The sequence below is a fragment of the Struthio camelus genome, chromosome 3 (genome assembly GCF_040807025.1).
Source record: "Struthio camelus isolate bStrCam1 chromosome 3, bStrCam1.hap1, whole genome shotgun sequence".
Lineage (NCBI taxonomy): Eukaryota > Metazoa > Chordata > Aves > Struthioniformes > Struthionidae > Struthio > Struthio camelus.
The window spans coordinates 142,818,071-142,838,157 of NC_090944.1; the positions used below are offsets into that span (position 1 = coordinate 142,818,071).

The 20,087-nt window shown below is 37.8% G+C and overlaps 1 protein-coding gene across 7 annotated transcripts in view; it reads left to right on the plus strand.

The window, feature by feature from the left end:
- APLF (aprataxin and PNKP like factor) overlaps positions 1 to 20,087 on the plus strand; it is a 36,586-nt gene that overhangs the window by 9,069 nt on the left and 7,430 nt on the right. For 6 of the 7 annotated variants that reach the window (XM_068940750.1, XM_068940753.1, XM_068940752.1 and 3 more), the window contains 6 exons: positions 356 to 488; positions 2,926 to 3,104; positions 5,804 to 6,192; positions 13,047 to 13,172; positions 16,867 to 16,913; positions 18,321 to 18,359. In XM_068940750.1, the coding sequence (XP_068796851.1) occupies positions 356 to 488; positions 2,926 to 3,104; positions 5,804 to 6,192; positions 13,047 to 13,172; positions 16,867 to 16,913; positions 18,321 to 18,359 (913 nt within the window). The remainder of the gene's footprint in view (positions 1 to 355; positions 489 to 2,925; positions 3,105 to 5,803; positions 6,193 to 13,046; positions 13,173 to 16,866; positions 16,914 to 18,320; positions 18,360 to 20,087) is intronic. The other variant, XM_068940756.1, reaches the window with a different exon arrangement.

The window sequence follows — 20,087 nt, forward strand, 5'->3', positions numbered from 1 at the left end:
CAAGACTTCTCTGCTTTTTGACAAATAGGCATTTGTTCATGTTAAACTCGCTCTTTTTGCTATCTCTATATATGCAAACTGTACAGCAAGATACTGGCAAAGCTGTTCTGTGAAAGTTTTAGATTGTCATCTCTTACGTATTTATTCCAAAGGGCTAAGGAGTTCTCTGTTGAATGAAGGCTTCTATAAATGTTATTTTTTCTGAACGAGTAGAAACAGTGACAATTTTCAGGTAACTGGCACCCCCTTGAAAGTAATCCAGGCTGTGTCTGAAGGACGTAACTGAGCAAAGTTGTGTTCTAGGTTTTTTCCCCCTCTTCTATGACTGGAAAAAGGTACTAAGCAGTAAATACAGTTTCAGGTGCCTCCTTCTGATGATCGTGAAAACGAACAGTCAAAGTCTATTCAAAGAAAGAGAGTGCTTCCATCTTGGATGCTGGAAGGAGACTTTATGGTTCAGAGGCTTTCTGACCGTGAAATGAAAAAAGGTAGGTTTGCAGTGCAGTGCAACACTGTTGCATACCAATATACATTTCTCTGGTTTGATCTCCTTTTTCTTAAATTATAATTGTGATGGTAGAAAGTATTCATTTATTACTTCTCTCTCCACATTTTAGGCCTGGCAGGTGACACAGGCTGACTTCTGTTGTCTCCTTTGTCATCAGTCATATGGGCATTATACAGTTCTTTCTGATCAGATGGTTCTTCTTTCTGTTGTTTTTTTTTTTTTTTTTATGCCAGCTCTTACTCTTTTTGGACTGCTGACCATCTGATGTTCTTGAGCCCTTTCCCATAAACTCTCCTATTTTGCTTGGGATGTAAATTCTAGGCAGTTTCTGTATGCTTAATTCCAAGCATCCTCCACTTTTAAGTCCCTGATGTACTGCCCCTTTTAAATTAGGTTCTTCCAATTCCACAGGTGTTAGAGGTGTTGTGCAGAGGGTTTGTCTGTGTGTGTGTTTTTTTTAAACTGTAGCTGAATCATATTGGAACACTGTTCAAAAGTTTTTTTTCTAGGAGCAATTTGTTGCAGTATACTTGTCTCTTACCAAAATGAGACTAAAAAGACTAAAATAGTATTGCATTCCTTCCCATCTTGCCTACAAAAGGAAGTTGCTGAATGTATGATAAACGTCTACAGCTCTTTATCAACAGCAGCAGCAGTGGAATATTGTGCTTAGTCTGTATCAGGAAGAGACAAGGATGCCATGTTGGCACAACTCCAGGAATATTTTCTAGCATGTCCAGCTTTGGTCCTGGGAGCTTATAACAGAATGTAAAACTACTGTTAGACATTCTTTGACAATCTTATCACAATATATTTTGGCTCTAATGAGTATTATTGATGGAATTGGAGAGCTAAAGAAGTGGGAAAAAGAGAGGAGAGGAGGAGGAGTGGAAGGTAGAAGGGGAGGGTTGGAAGGGAGGAGAGAGAGAAAGAAAGGGAGGGAGAGGGAGTGAGTGAGTTATTTTTTATCTTTGCATCTCCTTAAGACAGTGCTCTCCACACTGCTTGTCTCTCTGGTCATAGCTGCCGTCTTAAGGTGTTTGTAGACCTGAGCTTCTCTGTTCTCTTGCTAAGCTGTTGGTACACAGGGAGATCTGTTTCTGATCCTACCCCATTTTTTTAGGCAGGTCAAGTGGAATTAATTCACTGTGTAACATACTCAGCGATTGCTCTTATTTCTAGTAGGACTGACTAAGAATGTGAAAAGAAGGTTGTTTTGCTCCTGTTAACCTTTATCTCCTTACTTATTTATCTCTTATGCTATTGTAAAATAAATGTGGTACATATCTCTTCTAACCCTCCCCCTTTCTTCTCTCCCCTTTCTCTTTCTTTCAAGCCTGACCTTGAGGTTAGAGATATGTAAGAACACCGTTGGACCTGTTTAACAATTATTTATATGAGATAATTCCAACTTACAAGAGGCTATTTTTAATAAAGTAACCAATCTCTTCAGCAAATGTTAAATATCTTAGAGTTGTGAAATGGTTTGCATTTTTTTTAGAGTGGTATTGCAAGGAAAGGTAAAAAAGTAGAACTAAAAGGCTTTTTATTTTTTTTCCTATTCCTGTTTGTCTTTCTCCTGGAAAGGGAGTGCTGATTTGTTGTTTTGAGGCCTGACATTAAAATGTGGAAAAATTCCTTGCTTCCCTCAAACGTCTTTGTGATGCCTTTATTTTTCAAAGGGAAGAATTGTTGAAGTTGTATAAAATAGCAGCAAGTATCTTCCTTATGAATGCATTTTGTAGCAGATGGAGCTATAATAAAAATAGCGTCTATATATCGAGAAGATACTTCAGTACAGAGAGCATGATTCCTGAAGCGGAATCGTTTTCTCCATCTTTCCATCAGTTATTGGCTGATTACATGGTCAAATAGGATGTGGTTGAGTAGGCGAGTAGATATACCCTGATTCTGTTATGTCATGCTTTACATTTGTGTGTATAAATGGGTAGACCTAAGTGACAGTTACATGTAAGGTTTGTATCAAAAAAACAAACAAACAAACAAAAACCTTGGCTATTTCACTTACTTGATTAGCTGCTATTGTGTAATTGATAATTTATCAGTCATAGGGTCAGTCTATATCAAATAGACTATATGACAGTCTATGACAAATATCCTTTGTCATATACCTATTTTTTTTCCTCAAATTTCCTCTCAAACATCTGTTTCAGTCTAAAACATACAGTTGTAACTCCCATGAACAGATTCTGATTGAGAGGAAAGGAAATGATAAATGCGTTACCGAAACAGAACGTGAACAACTACTGCCATCTCTCATGCTTTTTGCCCAGTGTTCTGCTTAGGATATTTTTTCACCTGTTCCTGTATCTTAGAAAGCTTTAGATTTCTAATGTGATCAGGATTTCACTGTAAAAATTGCATTTCAAAAGTACCCTTTCATTTTTCTCCTAAAGGTGGTGGAATGAAAAGAGACCAAGGAAAGGGAGGAAGTAATATAGAATCATTAAAAATAGAAATAAGTGTGCAGAAGAGAAAAAGATTAACTTCTGAAGAAATGACAGAGGATTGTAAAGATGAAGAGCAGTATCAAGGGAAAAAGGGCTGTCATTCCATCACTGTCCGTTCCTCTCAGGTAATTGGTTTTGCTCATGGCAAAACTGTGTTATCTCAAGAAATATGAATGTAGTTGGCAATGCCGTAGTTTAAGGTTGGGTCTGGAATTAACCATGTGTTCCGTATGTAATCTGTTATGTTCAAGTGATTGTTTTGAAATGCCAGCTCCCTTAAACAGCTCTGCAGGAAGGATCCTGGAACACTTCTGAGAATTGTTGGTGGTTTTCTGTACTTCCTTCATGGGACCTGGAATTTAAATCCTGAATGTTCTACAGGATGTTGCTCTTGTTTACAGTGAGCTATTAGGAATGGCTTGATGTGTGGTTTCTTTTCCCGAGAGCCTTTTCCAGGGATAGATGATGGTATGAAACTGATGTAATGCAACTCTGGATTTTGCCCAACCTAGTAGCATTCTAGCTGGTTAGGTTTTATGATCGGAAAATTACAGTATATAGGTTAGCAACTGCTATGTTTTGAAGAAAGATAGCAGGGAGTGTGGCCATGCCTGTGTTTAAAAATCTGAGCCAAAAAAAGGAAAGAAAAAAAAAGTTATCTGAAATCAAGAGTGGTCCATGGTAGTGAGTCAATAGACACTTCCGTCCAGCTGATCAATGTGTCTGTGTGTCTTCAAAGTAAGCCTGCATTATAGGCAGTTATATGCTTACTGGTAACGCTCTGCTAATAATGAAAAGACAAGGACCATTATCAGTGACAAACAAAAGCATGTTCTGGTGAGAACAAACTGAGACTTGCATTGAATTATGTGGGTGGGTTGGTTGGTTTGTTTTTTTAAATGAATAACCTGTAGGGGAGCTTCTAATCTCCAACATTAAAATTTTCATTCATATTATGGATCTGATGAAATACTTTAGCATGCTATTTAATCAGTTTTGACAGTGCAAACTATCATCACTTTTAAAAAATCTTATTTAAATCTTTAATTGAAATGATCTCTTAATAGAGAGCCTACCCTCCAGGGTAGCTTGATGTAACATAGTAGTAGTGCCTTTTAATTTTTAAAGGTGTTCTGAGCAGTGAGCTCTGTTGTTGAAAAGATACATTAACTCTAGCTGCAGCATTATTTTCTCTTAGTCAGATTATAAGGTGAGAGACTATGTAAATATTTTATTTTACAATTTCAAAGTATAAAACCTTACTTATTTTCCTCCTATTAAATAATTTCATAAACCATTTTTATCTCAAACAATTTAAGAAAGTATCTTCAGAACTTCTCAGGAAAAATCATCTGTTAGTGTAAGCAAAGTTAATATTCATAGAAAGCTGTAAAAGAATGAAGTTTTGATGTCAAACTCAAAATCACTTTACTGCTGTTATATTTGAGATGATTGGAAAAATCTATTGTAGGGAAAGAAGTAAAAAGAATCTTAATTCATCTAAGCAACAGCCAGCCGCAAGGTGGCAGTGGAGTCATATACACTTTATAAGCAGTGGGAATAGTTGGAGCTGTTTGTGGTTTTGCCCAAGTACAATCCCTTTTAAAAATTAGTCCTGATAATAAGATTGAAAATGTTTACTCTCATTATATAATATAGGCAATGGGATAGATTAAAAGTATGAAGTAGAGTCACAAGAAGGAGAGGCAAATTAAGAAAAAAAAATGTAGGCATTCTTCTTGCAACTGTAGTTGTTTGCCCAGTCTTTTTTGGGAGTCTCAGATAATGGAGTCTTCTCTGTCTCTGAGTTGACTTACTAAGTATGCTGTTGTCAGGGTCATTTTATGTTAATGCTGAATTTGCCTGTTCTTAATCATCTTGCTGCTCAAATATAATTGTCTCTGGTTTTGGTTAATGTTTTGTTAGTCCCATGTTTAAAGCAGCCAAATCAAACAGGAAACCACCCACTGTTTTTGTTTTTTGTTTTTTTTTTTCCAAATGCTTCCGAATACATCAGGGTAAACTGAGGATCAACTTGCTGGAGGAGATCCTTCACATAATAAACTGTAGCGAGTATGGACCTTGAATTGTTCTGTAGTGTATCAAAGTAGTTCAGCCTTCAATATTTGTATGCTTCCAGACAATGTCCTGGTTATCTGTTTAATGCTTTTGCTTTGGTTATGTTATCTCATATCCTTTTTCTAAGGCATATATGTATCTTTCATTTTAAGTGTGCATATATTCCAAAACTTTAAAATGCAGGATTTGTCAAAAGTGAAATCTTTGCTTGACAGTATATCCTGACAAACAGTTTTATCTATTAGTTTAGACAGAGTTCTGAGCGAAAGCATTTAAGATGCATGAGAGGTGGGGTTAAGCTCAAGGTATATAAATACTGATTCTATTGTCTCCCATATATCTTGGTACTTAAGGGATTGAAATTTATTCTTTTACAGGAATATATGTTCTTCTAGAGTCTACCATATCTTCACATGTAAAACCTACACTCATTTTTAAGGAGCAGTGCTCTCAAAGAAATCCTTAGATTATTCACCAACTGTCGTGGTGGGGTGGGAGAAGAGCTTATGTATGTTGTGAGGGAACAGAGGCAGAAAACAGGAGCCTCAGGGATAAATTTTCCTTTGTTCTACGTGTATGTTTTAACAAACCTTTCATTCAGCAACTGTATTTAGCAGCTAATTTGTGAAAGGTAGAGAAGATTTTGAAAACTGGATGATGAGAAGTGGCAGAGTTTGACCTTAATGCTTTTAGTTCTGAAGTATGTAAATTTTCAGGTCCTTCAAAATGTAACCTTGTTCCACAGAATACATCTGGATTTCCTCTTGAGAGTACCATGAGAAACTTGGAAGGAAATGGCAAGACTGAAACAAAAAAACCTGGAAGTTCTATGGAAAAAACTGATAGGCAGCTGCATAATAAAAGATCTAAAGCAGCAGGTCAGATCTGCAGTAAAATGAGTAGAATTGAGGAAACAGAAAAGAAAGAACAGATTACTGGTTCTAGCAGCCAGCAAGCTCACTGGGGCAGGACTTTTCCGTATTATGGTGCCGAGGAAGGAACTCATGAGCCTCGTGCAAATTTGGATTACAAGACTGAAATTTCTGATTCAACTGGAAGCATAGATACTTCAGAAAGCTCCAAACAGATCAAGCATAAGAGGGCACCTTGCATGTATGGAACAGGCTGTTACAGGTAAAGCAAAATTAAAACTAGCTTAATCTAGCATATTATTAAGAAATGATTTATTAGCACATGGAAGAGGAAATGGTAAAGTCATTACAATTTTTTTATTAAAATAAAATCTTTTGATAAGCAGAAGACTGCTAAGAAACAAAGGACATAACAAGATTTTTTGAAGTATAAAAGGAGGAACCAGGAGATCTTGCTTGTTACTAATATAACCTAAACAAGCGATGAAGTACTTCAGCAAATCAAAAGATGAAATTTTGTAGGAAATAAGAAATGGAGGTCCATTAAAAAGCAAAGAAATCAACAAACCTGCTTGTACCAGCCAAGTAGTGATACCAGTAAGGAGAAAGATGTAAATAGTTGCAATGCCCAGTGTAGATGCTGTGGGCTTGTTTTATTAACAAATGAAACATTCTTAAAGAATAAGATAATTTGTATTTATTGAAGTAATTGCATGCTTTGTGAACTGAATATTTAAAATTTGTTATGTCATCCCTAAATTATCTATTATTATTATTATTATAACTTGACCAGTCCGGTTTTCTGGTTTAGCGTCCACTCCCTCCCCCAAAATAGAACATGGCAATCTCCATGTTAGCCCTTATCTGGTCTGCTTCCTTGGTAATACTGCGAGCAAAGAGCACTTTTTCTTCCATGTCCTAAGCCCCTCAATTCACCATGAGGTGAATTTAGTTCATTTAGTTATTGAATTATGTCATGATTTTTACTTAACTTAGAATTGATCACTCATGATGAAATTTTTAAAAACTTTTCAGGGAAGGAATCTTGGTTGTAAAGAACATATTTTTTGTTATCAGTGTTCTGCATGAGCACATCTGTTCTTAGATCTTTATTCTAAAACAGATTTTTGGCAGCAATAGTTTCAGCAAGCATTGTTTTTCAAAAAAAGAATGCTATAAAATAATACATAGTAGAACATCTTATTCTGTGGAGGAGCTTGTAAATATGAAGTATTGAAAATATCAGCTCTGAGCTTCAGGAAGTTTTCTGCAGCAAGATAAATAACTTTGTACTCATAGCTAATGTTTAAAATTTACTTTCAATATATAACCACTAGCAGTCTTGCTGCATCTGTGGGATGACTACATTAGAGTAAATCAAATCGCTTCAGTTGCTCGTGTATTTAGCAAAACATACTTAACTATGACATGAATAGATGTTTCTAAGGAGCTAGTTTGCAGTGTATTTAATGTTTTTTGGTGTAGCATCATCTCCAGCAGAAAACAGTTTTAGGAGCTCCAAGGAAAAGGAGCTGCTTTGAGTGCTCTCCTGAGTTAGGGAATTGGTTTCTCTCTCATTCATTGCATTTGCCTTTGAAAGGAATCATCTAACAAAACACACTATAGGGATCTGCATCTTAAATGGGTACTGCTCTGGTAACCGTAGTGTTTCCTTGAAATTCTTCTTAGGTGAGGAAAATCTCTGTACAAGCCTCAGACTTAGTGAATACTCTCCAGTCAAGAATATTTCTTATGCATAAAATTTCACTTATGCATTAACTAACTGCTCTTAAGAGTTCTATTCTTTATTTTGTAAACTCCTATTAATAGATATATTTTTTCTGGGTACTATGGTACATGACCAAGATGTCTATAAAAATTGCACAGACTGAAGATTGAATGCCAGGTCTATTAATTTTATTAGATTTCTCTGACAAATATCTTAAACATTTAGGAACTAATTTTGTAACTCATAGGTCGAATTTCTCACTTCTGAATCCAGAAGCACTGCTTTGGAAAGGAGTGAGCTTGATGTCAGAATCTTCTTCCAGGGAATCTTTTTGTCCTCATATTTCAGTATCAGATTTTGCTTCTGGGCCAGCCTGAAGACTTGCAAAGTTGAAACAAACTTCTGTTATCATCAAGAGACAAAATGCTCTGTGTACATTATATCTGGCCATGTTTATTGACAAGGGAACTTGTCAATACTGTTTGAATACTGTCTATTCCACTTTTTTTGTCTTGTTACTTGGTTTTCCCAAGTTGGAAGAATAGAGAATAAAAATAAAAAGACAAAACCCAATCCTCTTTTTCTAAAATTACATAAAAGGGATGTGATGTACATGAACTGTGATCTGTCAAGCTGTAAACACGTTTTTTGTCCACAATTTTATTCTCTTGTGTTAGTCTGATTTAGAATTTTAGAATTTCAAAGTAGTAAACACACACAATTACAGCATAACTCTAGACTTCTTCAAATACATCAGTAGCAAAAGGAAGACTAGGGAAAATGTGCGCCCACTGCTGCTGAACGGGGCGGGTGCCCTGGTAACGAAGGATACAGAGAAGGCAGAGTTATTGAATGCCACCTTTGCTTCCGTCTTCACTGCTAAGGCCAGCCCTCAGGAATTCCAGACCCTGGGGACCAGAGAGGAAGTCTGGAGAAAGGAAGACTCTGCCTTGGTGGAGGAGGATCAGGGTAGAGATCTCTTGTGCAAACTTGACATCCACAAATCCGTGGGCCCTGATGGGACGCAATTGCAAGTACTGAGGGAGCTGATGGGATGTTATTGCTAGGCCACTCTCCGTCATCTTGGAAAGGTCCTGGAGATCAGGAGAGGTGCCTGAGGACTGGAAGAAAGCCAATGTCACGGCAGTCTTCAAAAGGGGCAAGAAGGAGGAGCCAGGGAACTCCAGGCCTGTCAGCCTCACCTCCATCCCTGGAAAGGTGATGGAGCAGCTCCTCCTGGAGGTCATCTCTAAGCATGTGGAGGACAAGAAGGGGATCAGGAGTAGTCAGCATGGATTCACCCAAGGGGAAATCGTGCTTGACCACTCTGACGGCCTTCTCTGCTGGAATGACTGGCTGGGTAGCTGAGGGCAGAGCAGTGGATGTTGTCTCCCTGGAGTTCCGCAAGGCTTTTGACACCGTCTCCCATCACATCCTCCTAGGTAAGCTCAGGAAGTGTGGGTTGGATGAGTGGACGGCGGGGTGGCTTGAGAACGGGCTGGATGGCCGAGCTCCGAGGGTTGTGGTGAGTGGCGCAGAGTCTAGTTGGAGGCCTGTAGCTCGCGGTGTCCCCCAGGGGTCAGTCCTGGCTCCAGTCTTGTTCAGTGTAGTCTTCGATGACCTGGATGAAGGGGCAGAGCACACCCTCAGCAAGCTTGCTGATGATACTAAACTGGGGGGAGTGGCTGGCACCCCAGGAGACTGTGCTGCCATTCAGAGGGACCTGGTCAGGCTGGAGAGTTGGGCGGAGAGGAGCCTCCTGAAGCTCCACAAAGGCAAGTGCAGGGTCCTGCACCTAGGCAGGAATAACCCCATGCAGCAGTACAGGCTGGGGGGCTGAGCTGTTGGAAAGCAGCTCTGGAGAGAAGGACCTGGGAGTCGTGGTGGACAACGAGTTAACCACGAGGCAGCAATGTGGCCTTGTGGCCAAGAAGGCCAATGATATCTTGGGGTGCCTGAGGAAGAGCGTTGCCAGCAGGTCAAGGGAGGTGATCCTGCCCCTCTGCTCAGCCCTGGTGAGGCCTCACCTGGAGTACTGTGTCCAATTCTGGGCTCCCCAGTACAAGAGAGACACGGCACTACTGGAGAGAGTCCAGTGGAGGGCTACAAAGATGAGGAGGGGACTGGAGCATCTCTCCTCTGAAGAAAGGCTGCGAGAGCCAGGCCTGTTGAGCCTGGAGAAGAAGACCGAGAGGCGATCTCATCGATGTGTCCAAGTATCTGAAGGGAAGGTGTCGAGAGGATGTGGCCAGGCTCTTCTCCGTGGTGCCCAGCGACAGGACAAGAGGCAAGGGGCCTAAACTGAACCACAGGAAGTTCCGTCTGAAGCTGAGGAAAAACTTCTTGACTGTGAGGGTGACAGAGCCCTGACACAGGTTGCCCAGAGAGGCTGTGGAGCCTCCTTCCCTGGAGATATTCAGAACCTGCCTGGACGTGATCCTGGGAAACATGCTCTAGAGGACCCTGCTTGAGCAGGGGGTATTGGACTAGATGATCTCCAGAGGTCCCTTCCAACCTCAACCATTCTGTGATTCTGTGACTTGAATTCTATGGCTATTCAATTAATGCTGATAATCCATTATATCTTCACTACTAGTTTCTCAGTAGTGAGAAAATCTGTCCCTTGAGATGATAGGGTTGGTCTAGATTAGGGGTGCCTCTGGCATTATAAAAGAGCCAGGGGTGGGAGTAACCCAAGCTTCTGATCTAATCAGATAAACTTGATTTAGAAAAGCCTTTAAGTTGCTTTTGGTAGCTGGATAACTGAAAAACTACCCTGAGCAATGTTCAAATTCTAGTTGAGGCGATTTCATTGACTCTTAGTAATATTGTCAGTATTATTTGCAGTTTTCTTCTGCATCATGAAGTGTGCGTACACTTAACTTTAGAGTTTCTGTAAAGCAGAGCAAGGTTGTAGATATTGTGGGATGAGGTAATGTAAGTACGTTTATGATAATGTAAGTCTTTTATATAACTTTATCCATAAAATATACTTTTAATGGGTAGTTGCCTTGTATAAGTAAAGCTCAATAATTTTGTTTTGATCAAATGGATAGCACGTTCTTGTGTAATGAGGTTTTGTTGTGAAACTAATTCACTTTGGAGAATTCATTCATATGGTGGTGTGTTTTGATGTGACAGACGTGGTGCTCTTAAAACCCAAATCCCTAGTATCTGTAAAGAAATCAAAAAAAACCTCAAGCAAATGAGGCCCCTTATAAAAGGGAAGAGGTGTACAAGTAAGCTTTAGTTTTTTTGTGAGAGGGGAAGATATTGGCTCAATATAAGCTATGCGTTTTTCTGCTTCTGTTTATTTTGCTTGTTAGCATTATGTAGCACCTAGAAACAGATGGAATAAGCATGGATTAGTCAGGAAAAAGTAAGATTAAAAAGTGATGTTTGTACTAGGCCTGAGCATCTTAAGTAGTACCTGTTTAAGGTGCTTCACAGCTAATGTATAATTTCGGGAGTGTCATCAGTTGTCCCCAAGAATCCCAAAGCCTAATGGAGAGTGGCTGACATCAACCACCCTCCTCACTCCCCTTTTTTTTATCCTCTCTCTGAAAAGGACTTCTTGGTGCTGTCCAAGTAGGTTTGAACTAAGTCTTTGGAAAGAAATGACTATCTGTTTAAATGCAATAGGTTAGCTAAATGACAGCTATTCAGCCTTCTTTCCTGGGTATGAATATGATGCTACATGTGTCTTAATGTAGGAATAAATGTAAAAATTATTGGACAGAATACTAGTTACTTCCGTTATCCCTTTATGGAGATGAGTTACCTTCTTGCTTACGCTCCTTGCTGATATTGCTAATAAGACAATTTTATGCCTTTAGAAAACAAATAAAGTAGCCTCTAAAAAGATTTAGTTTAATCTCAGTTATTTTAAATGGAAAATAACAGGCAGTTAGCTCCATAGGGCATCAAGTTAATTTATTTTGAATTTGGTATGAGAAGTGACATGCTCTGAGAATTTGTGATAGGAGAAAACGTTAAAATGACTGATAAACACAACTTTGCAATGATTTGTATTGCATTGATTTCTTTGCAATGATTTTTATTTACCTTTTCTGCAATTTGCAAAAAATAATGGAAGAGACCTGGACGTGAAGTGTGTCGCATGTGTAAAAAGATCCAAGGGACACAGCATCTTTGACAAGTAGCTCATTGAGTATATCTGTAACTTACTTTCTGAATACCTTGAGTGAAAGATACTAGACAAATTGAGTTAAAAGTATTAATACCAAATTTCTGATCTTTTTTGATGTCTAAAAGGAGGCCTGGATGGGTGGTAGAATTAATTATAACTCTTAAGTAATCATTTTGGCTTTGCATTTTGCAATGCAGCTCTAAGAGGAATAAATTAAAGCCATAATTACCCTATATTTTTAAGTTGCCCTTCCTCTTGTTTGAGGCATGAAATTTATTTTTGTAATTTGCACAGGCACATTGATACACTGTGGAAACTAGTATGGTAATTCACTGAAGTATTTTGTGGATGTTTTTGAATGCTGTTTTTTGAAATATCTCATGTTCCTTGCTTGTAAGTGTCGTGAACGGAGAAAGTGTCTCTAAAAGGAATCCTATGGAAAAGTGCTGATTTTCTTTTGGTAATAGCATGTTCACTTTGGCATAATTTTTGAAGTATGTTTTGGTCTAGCACGTGAACTTCTGAAGCCGCAGCACATTTTGTCTTTGTTCTACTTAACACCATTACCAAGGTTTTATAAAACTGTTCCCTAAGTCCTGTTGTTATAGCTGCCTTGTCCTCTGTCATGTGCATACAAATCGATTGATTAGAAATGGTTAAAATGTTTTTCAGTGATGCATATATTTGTATTCCCTACTTGCACATCTTTTGTTTGGACTGCATCAGTGCTGTAGATCAAAAAGCTGGGCATACTAGGAGAGTGCTCGTGTCCCTGACGTTGGTAGGACTTCAAAGATGGGCTGAGCTGTTCTGCTGTATGATGCAACTTCAGGTAGTCATTGCTCAGGCTGGAATGGGATATTTCAAATAACAAACTGCCACGGTGGCTGAGGTAAACTAGGCAACAGAATCAATGTAGTATCCAGGAAACTGCTGCTTTTGAAACAACATGCCAGTATTTGAAGGTCTGATAAAGCAGTAATAGAGTATATTCGATGTCTGAAATTTAAAACGGAAGGCTGATAGGAAAATTCCTGTTCTAATTTCCTTTGTAACATGCTCAAACAGAAAACTCTTCTTCTGTTTGTCCTGGAATTGGGTCTTAGATTTTGCATAAAGTTAAGCGTTAAAGGTTACTTTTTATGTAACTACAGAGAAATAAGTCAAATTCCTTTCTTTGCTCCGCTTCTCCTATATAAATGGAACAGTCAGTTCTTGCCATGTATTTGTTTCACAGGAAGAATCCCGTTCACTTTCAGCAGTTCAGTCACCCTATTGACGATGATTATCATGAGATGGACGTCGTAACGCAACCCGACAGCGATGACCGGCCTGAATGTCCTTATGGAACTACTTGCTATAGGTAAAAAACCCTGTACTTAAGAACCCCTGTTCTTATTTATGTGCTAAGACTGTTTTCCCATGGAGTTATGAAGTGAGAATGGAGTAATGGGTAATTCTTGATGTTAAATCTTTAGTATAGCATATCATTATGGCCCTTTTTTATGTCTCATTGCCTTCTAAAATTTACTGTGGATGGACTGCTGCCTTTAAAGTACCAGTCTTGCAAAGTGTTTGTGAGTAATTTCAGCTAACATGTGAAAGCTTGACTTCTGGAACCTGTTTAGAGACTCTGAGATCAACCCTTTTTCACTTTTTCACCTGACAAAATGCTATTCTCTTTATATAAAACTGTAAATAGTTGTATACTTTTTAAAGTAAAGCTGATATAAACTTTACAAAAAGTATATGAACTTTACTTTGAAATTTGCATGAAGTTACTTTTATATAAATTATAAATAGTTATTGTTATATGTTCTTGATATATTGTGCTTATTTTCAAGTTTTATTAAATATTTGATGAGATTTTATACAAAAAGGCTATATTTTAATCAGTGTTTAGATTAGAATAACATACCAAATTCAAATAACACTTTAAAAATTGATTAGCAATCAAATCTAATTTATGATTGACAGCGGTGCAGTTTCTTTTATCAAGTTTCCAGCACTATCAGTTTTCTGAAGAAGGTTGTCTTATTCCGTTTTGTTGCTCAGTGTCTAGATGTTTAGACTTTTATTTAGCAGAGCTTAATGGCTGATGTGTAGCTGATACAATGGACAAAAGCATATATTTTGAGGAAGCAGCATTTCTGTGTGAGCATATTAATACTAACAGCTGCTGTTAATACAGCTTGCCTCTAAGCAGAAACAGTTTCTCCTATCTCTCCCAGAGGTGGGTAACTCTAAACAGCATATTCTCAAATGAAAGGTGACAGAATGAGGAGAGCATTTTTTTTGTTGTTTTTAAATTCACATATATTTAGTTAATGCAAAAAATGTTTTCTCTCTTGCAAAATAACTATAAACATCTTTAGGATGAGAAATCTGTGCTTATGCCAGTAATGAAATTCCCAACATACTTTTAAGGAGTAGAGTGGATAATTAATCCAAAACCAAAACTGTCCGTCCTTCCAGGAGACAATCTCCACGCAGTATAACTTGATCATTTTTTAATTTTTTGGGGGTAGGGGAAAGGAGGCAGCCATGAAGCAATGATAGTTCTTTAAACTAAGTCTCTAAGTAATATACAATTTGAAGAGTCTTCATAGCCTCTTTGCTGCCTTTATCTATTGGCTGATATTTGAAGTAAACGTAACTGAGAGAATAAACGATTCAAACACTAAGCCTTGAGTTAGGATCAAGTGGTATGATGTTGATGGTAGTAGTAAAGCACTGAAACAGGAAATTCCTTTTGTTGCTGTTCAGTGCCTGTTCTCCTTGTGGGGTGAAAAGCAGGGACTGCTCAGAATACTCATCTTTCAGGTCTAACCTGAAAGGGACAGGTACAACTAGCATGTGAATTGGACTAAAGATCAGATCCATTAAAAGGCTTGGGTAATACAACCCCTAAATTTGTGTGGATTCAGAGTGATATTTTGCGAAGCGCCCTATGTAGTGTGTGGAAAGACTTAGAACAGTTTTTGCAATGGTATGCTGAGCTTCTGTTTATAACTGCAGCTACATGCTTTTTGTCAAGTAGTAGCTGATAAGTATAGTAATAGCTATATAGTACTTCAGTCCAGTTTGCATGTTTTCCTATTGCGATTCAGCTACGTGAAATACTAACTAAATTTTTCATCCAAGTCATTAACAAAGCTGCTGTTAAGATACGAACTGTGTTATACCGAAGTGACTCAGTTTACAAACACCAGTGTTTATGTCCCTGGTGTATAATAAGTAGAAAGCACTTCTCAAATTCTTCTACACAGAGATTTGAAAAAATGATTTGTATGCTTCTGTGTAAGGTTTTGTGCAAACTGGTTTCACACTGGGGTATATGAATTGACATAAACCAAGAACTCATTTATAACTTGTCTTCTATCTAGAGTGCAGTCTTTTAAGCTCATGCTCGATTGCCGTGAATTTAATACTTAGTTGCAGGTGACATCTTCATTATCTGTGGTGGGCATAGGATTCTGGAAACAAATTTTCCTCTTGTTACCTACATGGCTTTTCCTTCATAAAAATGGTATGAGATCTGATTCTTTACTCTGCTGCTTTTCTGCAGTCCAAGTTTGTTCTACAGTTCCTAAGTCTCAGTCAAATGTCGTATTTGAAAGCTGCTGAAATTTGCTGCACCACAGAATGTAACATTGGAATTATCTGAGTAATAAGTAGTAATGTTGCAAACCCAAGATGAGTTTTGTTCATCGATTTTTCTGTTTGCTACATCCAGAATAACTATGCCTTCTGAGCAATAGTTATGTCTTTTCTTACTTGTAAGATGTTGTTCTCAATCTTAGTCATGAAAAGTGAAAATGTTGCTGTGAAGTGTCTGCTTAACTTAAAGTTTTAATGCCTCTATACTCTTTGTTATTGGAAACGCCAAATCACATGTTGTTCTCTGCTCAGCCTTGTGTGGGCACTTTTCCTATCTTATTTATTTTGGTATTAAAATCAGTTTATTTTAGAGTGTTGTGCAATTTTTAGGTTTGTGAACATGTTGTGGGATTTTGAGGATAAAGAATGCACTGCACATCAAAGTGTAGGGAGGGAAATCTAACGCTTCCCTGCCTGTTGTTTTTGATGTCCAGACTAGCACAGAAGTCTTTCTTTGTATGAATCTGGGAAAGAATTGAAGAATCTAGGTTTGTGGAACATATTTAGGTTTTTTCTTTTTTTTTCCTTTTTCTTTGTTTTCTTTAAATGGCAGGATTAGACATGAACTGGGAGGCAGGTAACTGATTACTGTCTACAGCGACAGAGAACTCACACATCAGTCTGTCATCCTAAAGTGGCAAGTTGTAAATATGTAACAAAGTGACATTTTGAAGTATTTTATAGATAACTAATGACTTGATATGAGTCCAATACATATACTTACTTGATTGCACCATTCACCTAATCTGAAAGTAGGATTGACCTCCATCTGTTTCCATTGTTAATGTTATTTCCCCTATTTCATCTGAACCTGAGGAAAAACTTCTTGACTGTGAGGGTGACTGAGCGGTTGTGGAGCTTCCTTCCCTGGAGATACTCAAAACGTATCTGGATGCGATCCTGGGAAACATGCTCTAGAGGACCCTGCTTGAGCAGGGAGGTTGGACTAGATGATCTCCAGAGGTCCCTTCCAACCTCAACCAGTCTGTGATTCTGTGATTAAAAAGCCTCGTACCCAAGAAGGAGTATATAGCTGACTCGGCTATCCTGAAAACGCTTCTTAGACAGGAATGCATTTCTTGCTTGGTTGATAGCTTCCAGTATCAATTATGGAGTCACTTTGAAAGGTCCATAAGTAGCAGATGCTTCTGTTTTATCACCACATTTATTTGCAATTCCTGTTTAAATAAGACTTTTCTTTAAGCAAATATACTAATTTGGGATATTTACTTTTCAACAACTTTGACAAAGCTAAACGCTAAATCAGCCAGTTAAAATAGGTGTTGAGAAAGTTAAAATAATACGGTGACTATTTCTGTAAAATAACAAGGAGGTCTGGGCTCATTTAGCTTGGAACACAGCAGCCAGTGATACGTTTATTGCTTTCTCCATTGTAGGAAGAATCCCCAACACAAGCTAGAATACAAGCACAGCGCACTTCCAGGTAAGCTAAGGTGTTCAGTATACTTCAGAGCAGGGCAGGGGGAAACCAAACCCCACAAATGCATACAAAAAATTTGGAATAAAATACTTTCAGCTATTGTAAGTGAAAATTGCTGTATTTGCAGCATAACACAGAGTAAGCTACATTCTTGCTCCTTCCTTTGCTTGAAGTTTTGCCCTTGTCTGTGCTAAGGAAGATTACTTGGCCACTTCAAGCTTGCACTTGCTTTTTCAGATGCTTTTCAGCTGAAGTGAGATAAGCTGGCTCAGAGGATATTGACATAGTTTATATGCTTATATCTCCTATTTTATGGACAAAAATATCAGATGGCAAGTGGATATTTGCATAAGCTTAGTCATTTTTATTGAAAATAAAACTGACATACTGTGATATTGCCTAACTTGTATTGCCCTCTCCCCATTTGGAGCTGTAGTGATAAAATGAAAACAAGGAATGTATTTTGGTATTAAAGGTACTGAAGTATATTTTAACTTTTAGAATGGGTACTGTGGTAAATTATTTCTACAGTATTCCTCACCTCTACATAGCGTAACATTGAGCGTTGTGTGTACAGCAATATTTTATATTTTAACTCCAAAGATTCATATCTTAAGACTTCATGTGCTCTTTTTATTTATTTATATATATTTTTTGTTAGGAAATCCTGAGGTAAACATTTAAGTCTTGTAATGCTCTAAAGCAAAAATTGCAAGAATCTCTGGATTTTTTTCTGAATCGGTGATTCTATTCTTAAGCCACATCGTTTTTTGCGTGTGTGTTCTCTTGAGGTTTGGGGGGAATATAATCAAAACTGAATCTAAGTTTTTATTTTAAAATTTTTCTAGTGTTTCGTATTCCAGTAATTGGATTTGCTGGAAAAAAACAAGGGAATATGCTGTTTGCAATTTGTCTATTCTTTAAGAATTCAAAGAGGCACTTTGATATATTTTTAGTACTTTTTCTTGATTATTGCTTTTGGGGTTGTTTTTTTCCTGCTTAAAAGTCCAATGCAATAAACAAGACTTCAGAGCAGAACAGTTATGGAAGCATAATGACATTGTACTTGAAACAATCTGGATTATGAAGTTGTTAAGGAAAAATTACACTTATTGAAGCAACAGTGTAAAACATTTAAATGTTTTGCAGTACTTTAAAATGAAAATATCAGTCTTAATGACATTACAGCTAGGGGTGGCATTGTTTATAATTATATGAAAAGTTTACTTGGGGAATCTCTCAGGGATCACTCAGTATGGAACAACATTTTTGAGGTTTTTGTGCTTGTAAATATGGCACAGTCATTGCAGCATTTGCTTTAAAATATCAGTCTTTTATTTTAGCAACCTCAATGAATAATACTACTGCTAGCTTGTACTCTATGCTGACTAATAATGTTCTTTTCTTTAGTAACTGAAAGAAGAACCCGACAGAGAACTTCAAAGAATGGTTAGTGTGTTCTGAATTTCTGAATAGGCACATCCGCATGGGACATAAGTGATTTGCTTTGTTTTTCAGGCACTTGACAGTGCTGGAGGTACTTGATGATACTTACTTGAAGAGAATGTCATTATTTTATTTGAGTAGGATCCTGCTTACTTTTGTAAGTCGTGGTGCTGACATTGAACTTTTACCGGGCTTCCTTGATGAGCATACCTGCAGTTCTCTGGACAGAGGCCAAGAAAAAAGAGAAGAGAGTACCCTTTCAGTTGGAAAGACATATGTGGCTGTATCAACTAGCACTTTGTTGCATAGGGATCATAGCAGGACTAAAGGACTCAACGTTTCATCCACAGCAACTTAAGGTTGCTCCCTAAGGATTGATTGCTCCTGAAGCATTGAATATTCCTTTTGCATTGTGTTGATCTCTAAAGGACTTTCATGTAACATTTGTGCATGTGCTGATGAGCTTTTCTTACACTAACTATGGGGTATCAGTGTTTCAGATAAGATATTGATATTGACTGTATATGAATATCTCTTCTATTTGTTGGCAGTGTACCTAGCTTGTTTTGCTGCTGCCAGCGATGTTAATTCATGTGTTGCATATGCATAGCCACCTGTTTAAAATCCTGCAGGTCTGTTTCCAGACTTTTTGTGTCAGCTTCTGTGTGTGTGAAGCTTCCTATTCTTTCTAAAACAATTTAAAAACGAGCTTTTTACCAGCATCACAGCTGTGCTTGCTGTGAAGCACTTAAATTAGAACTGGCAGTGGCATCACAGAATTGATATAATGGATGCTTATCTCTAGCTTACGGAATATATAATGGTGGACAGGTTTTTTTTCTGTTCTCAATTTTTGTGAGAACTTCATTAGAAAATTGCTATTTGTTATATTACCCATTATCTAAAATCTATCCCTTATTCTTGTAAAGATATTTAACTGTTACGTATAAGAACTGTTCTGAACTTTGACAGCCTTTTGGTCTATCTAGTAAGTATTTTTAATTCCTTAAAATAAGTTAGCCAGATTTAAGGCTATTAAATACCATGTAGAATCGTATAGTGTATTACTCAGCTGTCCCTCTCTGTCCAGTCAATATTACTATTTTTTTCTGTTCCCCGTTTACAAATGTTTAGCTTGATTTGATTATGCAAATGATGGTTGTGGAGTCTCTGTCCCTGGAGATATTCAAAAGTCTTCTGGATGCAATCCTGGGCAACGTGCTCTAAGTGACCCTGCTTGAGCGGGGCGATTGGACTAGATGATCTCCAGAGGTCCCTTCCAACCTCAACGATTCTGTGATTTAAAAGCTATTTTTATTTGAGAATCAGTAAAGACTTTTTCACTGGAAGTACCAGACCTCCATGGAAGGCCCCGGAGAGCATTATCATGCTTAGTAACGTGTATATTTGGGGGTTATTTTTTTCCTTAGCTTTTGCGGACAGCCAGAAGTAATCTGTGGATTCCACATTGCATGCCACTTCCTGATGAAAAGGAAGCAGATGTGATTACTTTTAATTGTCCTTGCAGTTTTGACTCTCTGCAACCAAATTCATTAGAGATTTAAGAACACAGTATCTCTGAGGCCTCAAAGTTTCATGAAAAGTGGTGGTTTATAAAATAAGGAGACTCTGTCAGCATGTTCAGTGAGGAGAGCAGTTGGAGTGGCTCAATTCTGTCTGACCTGTTGATCCACCAAGAGGTGGATTGTCAGCAATCAGCATGCATGTAAC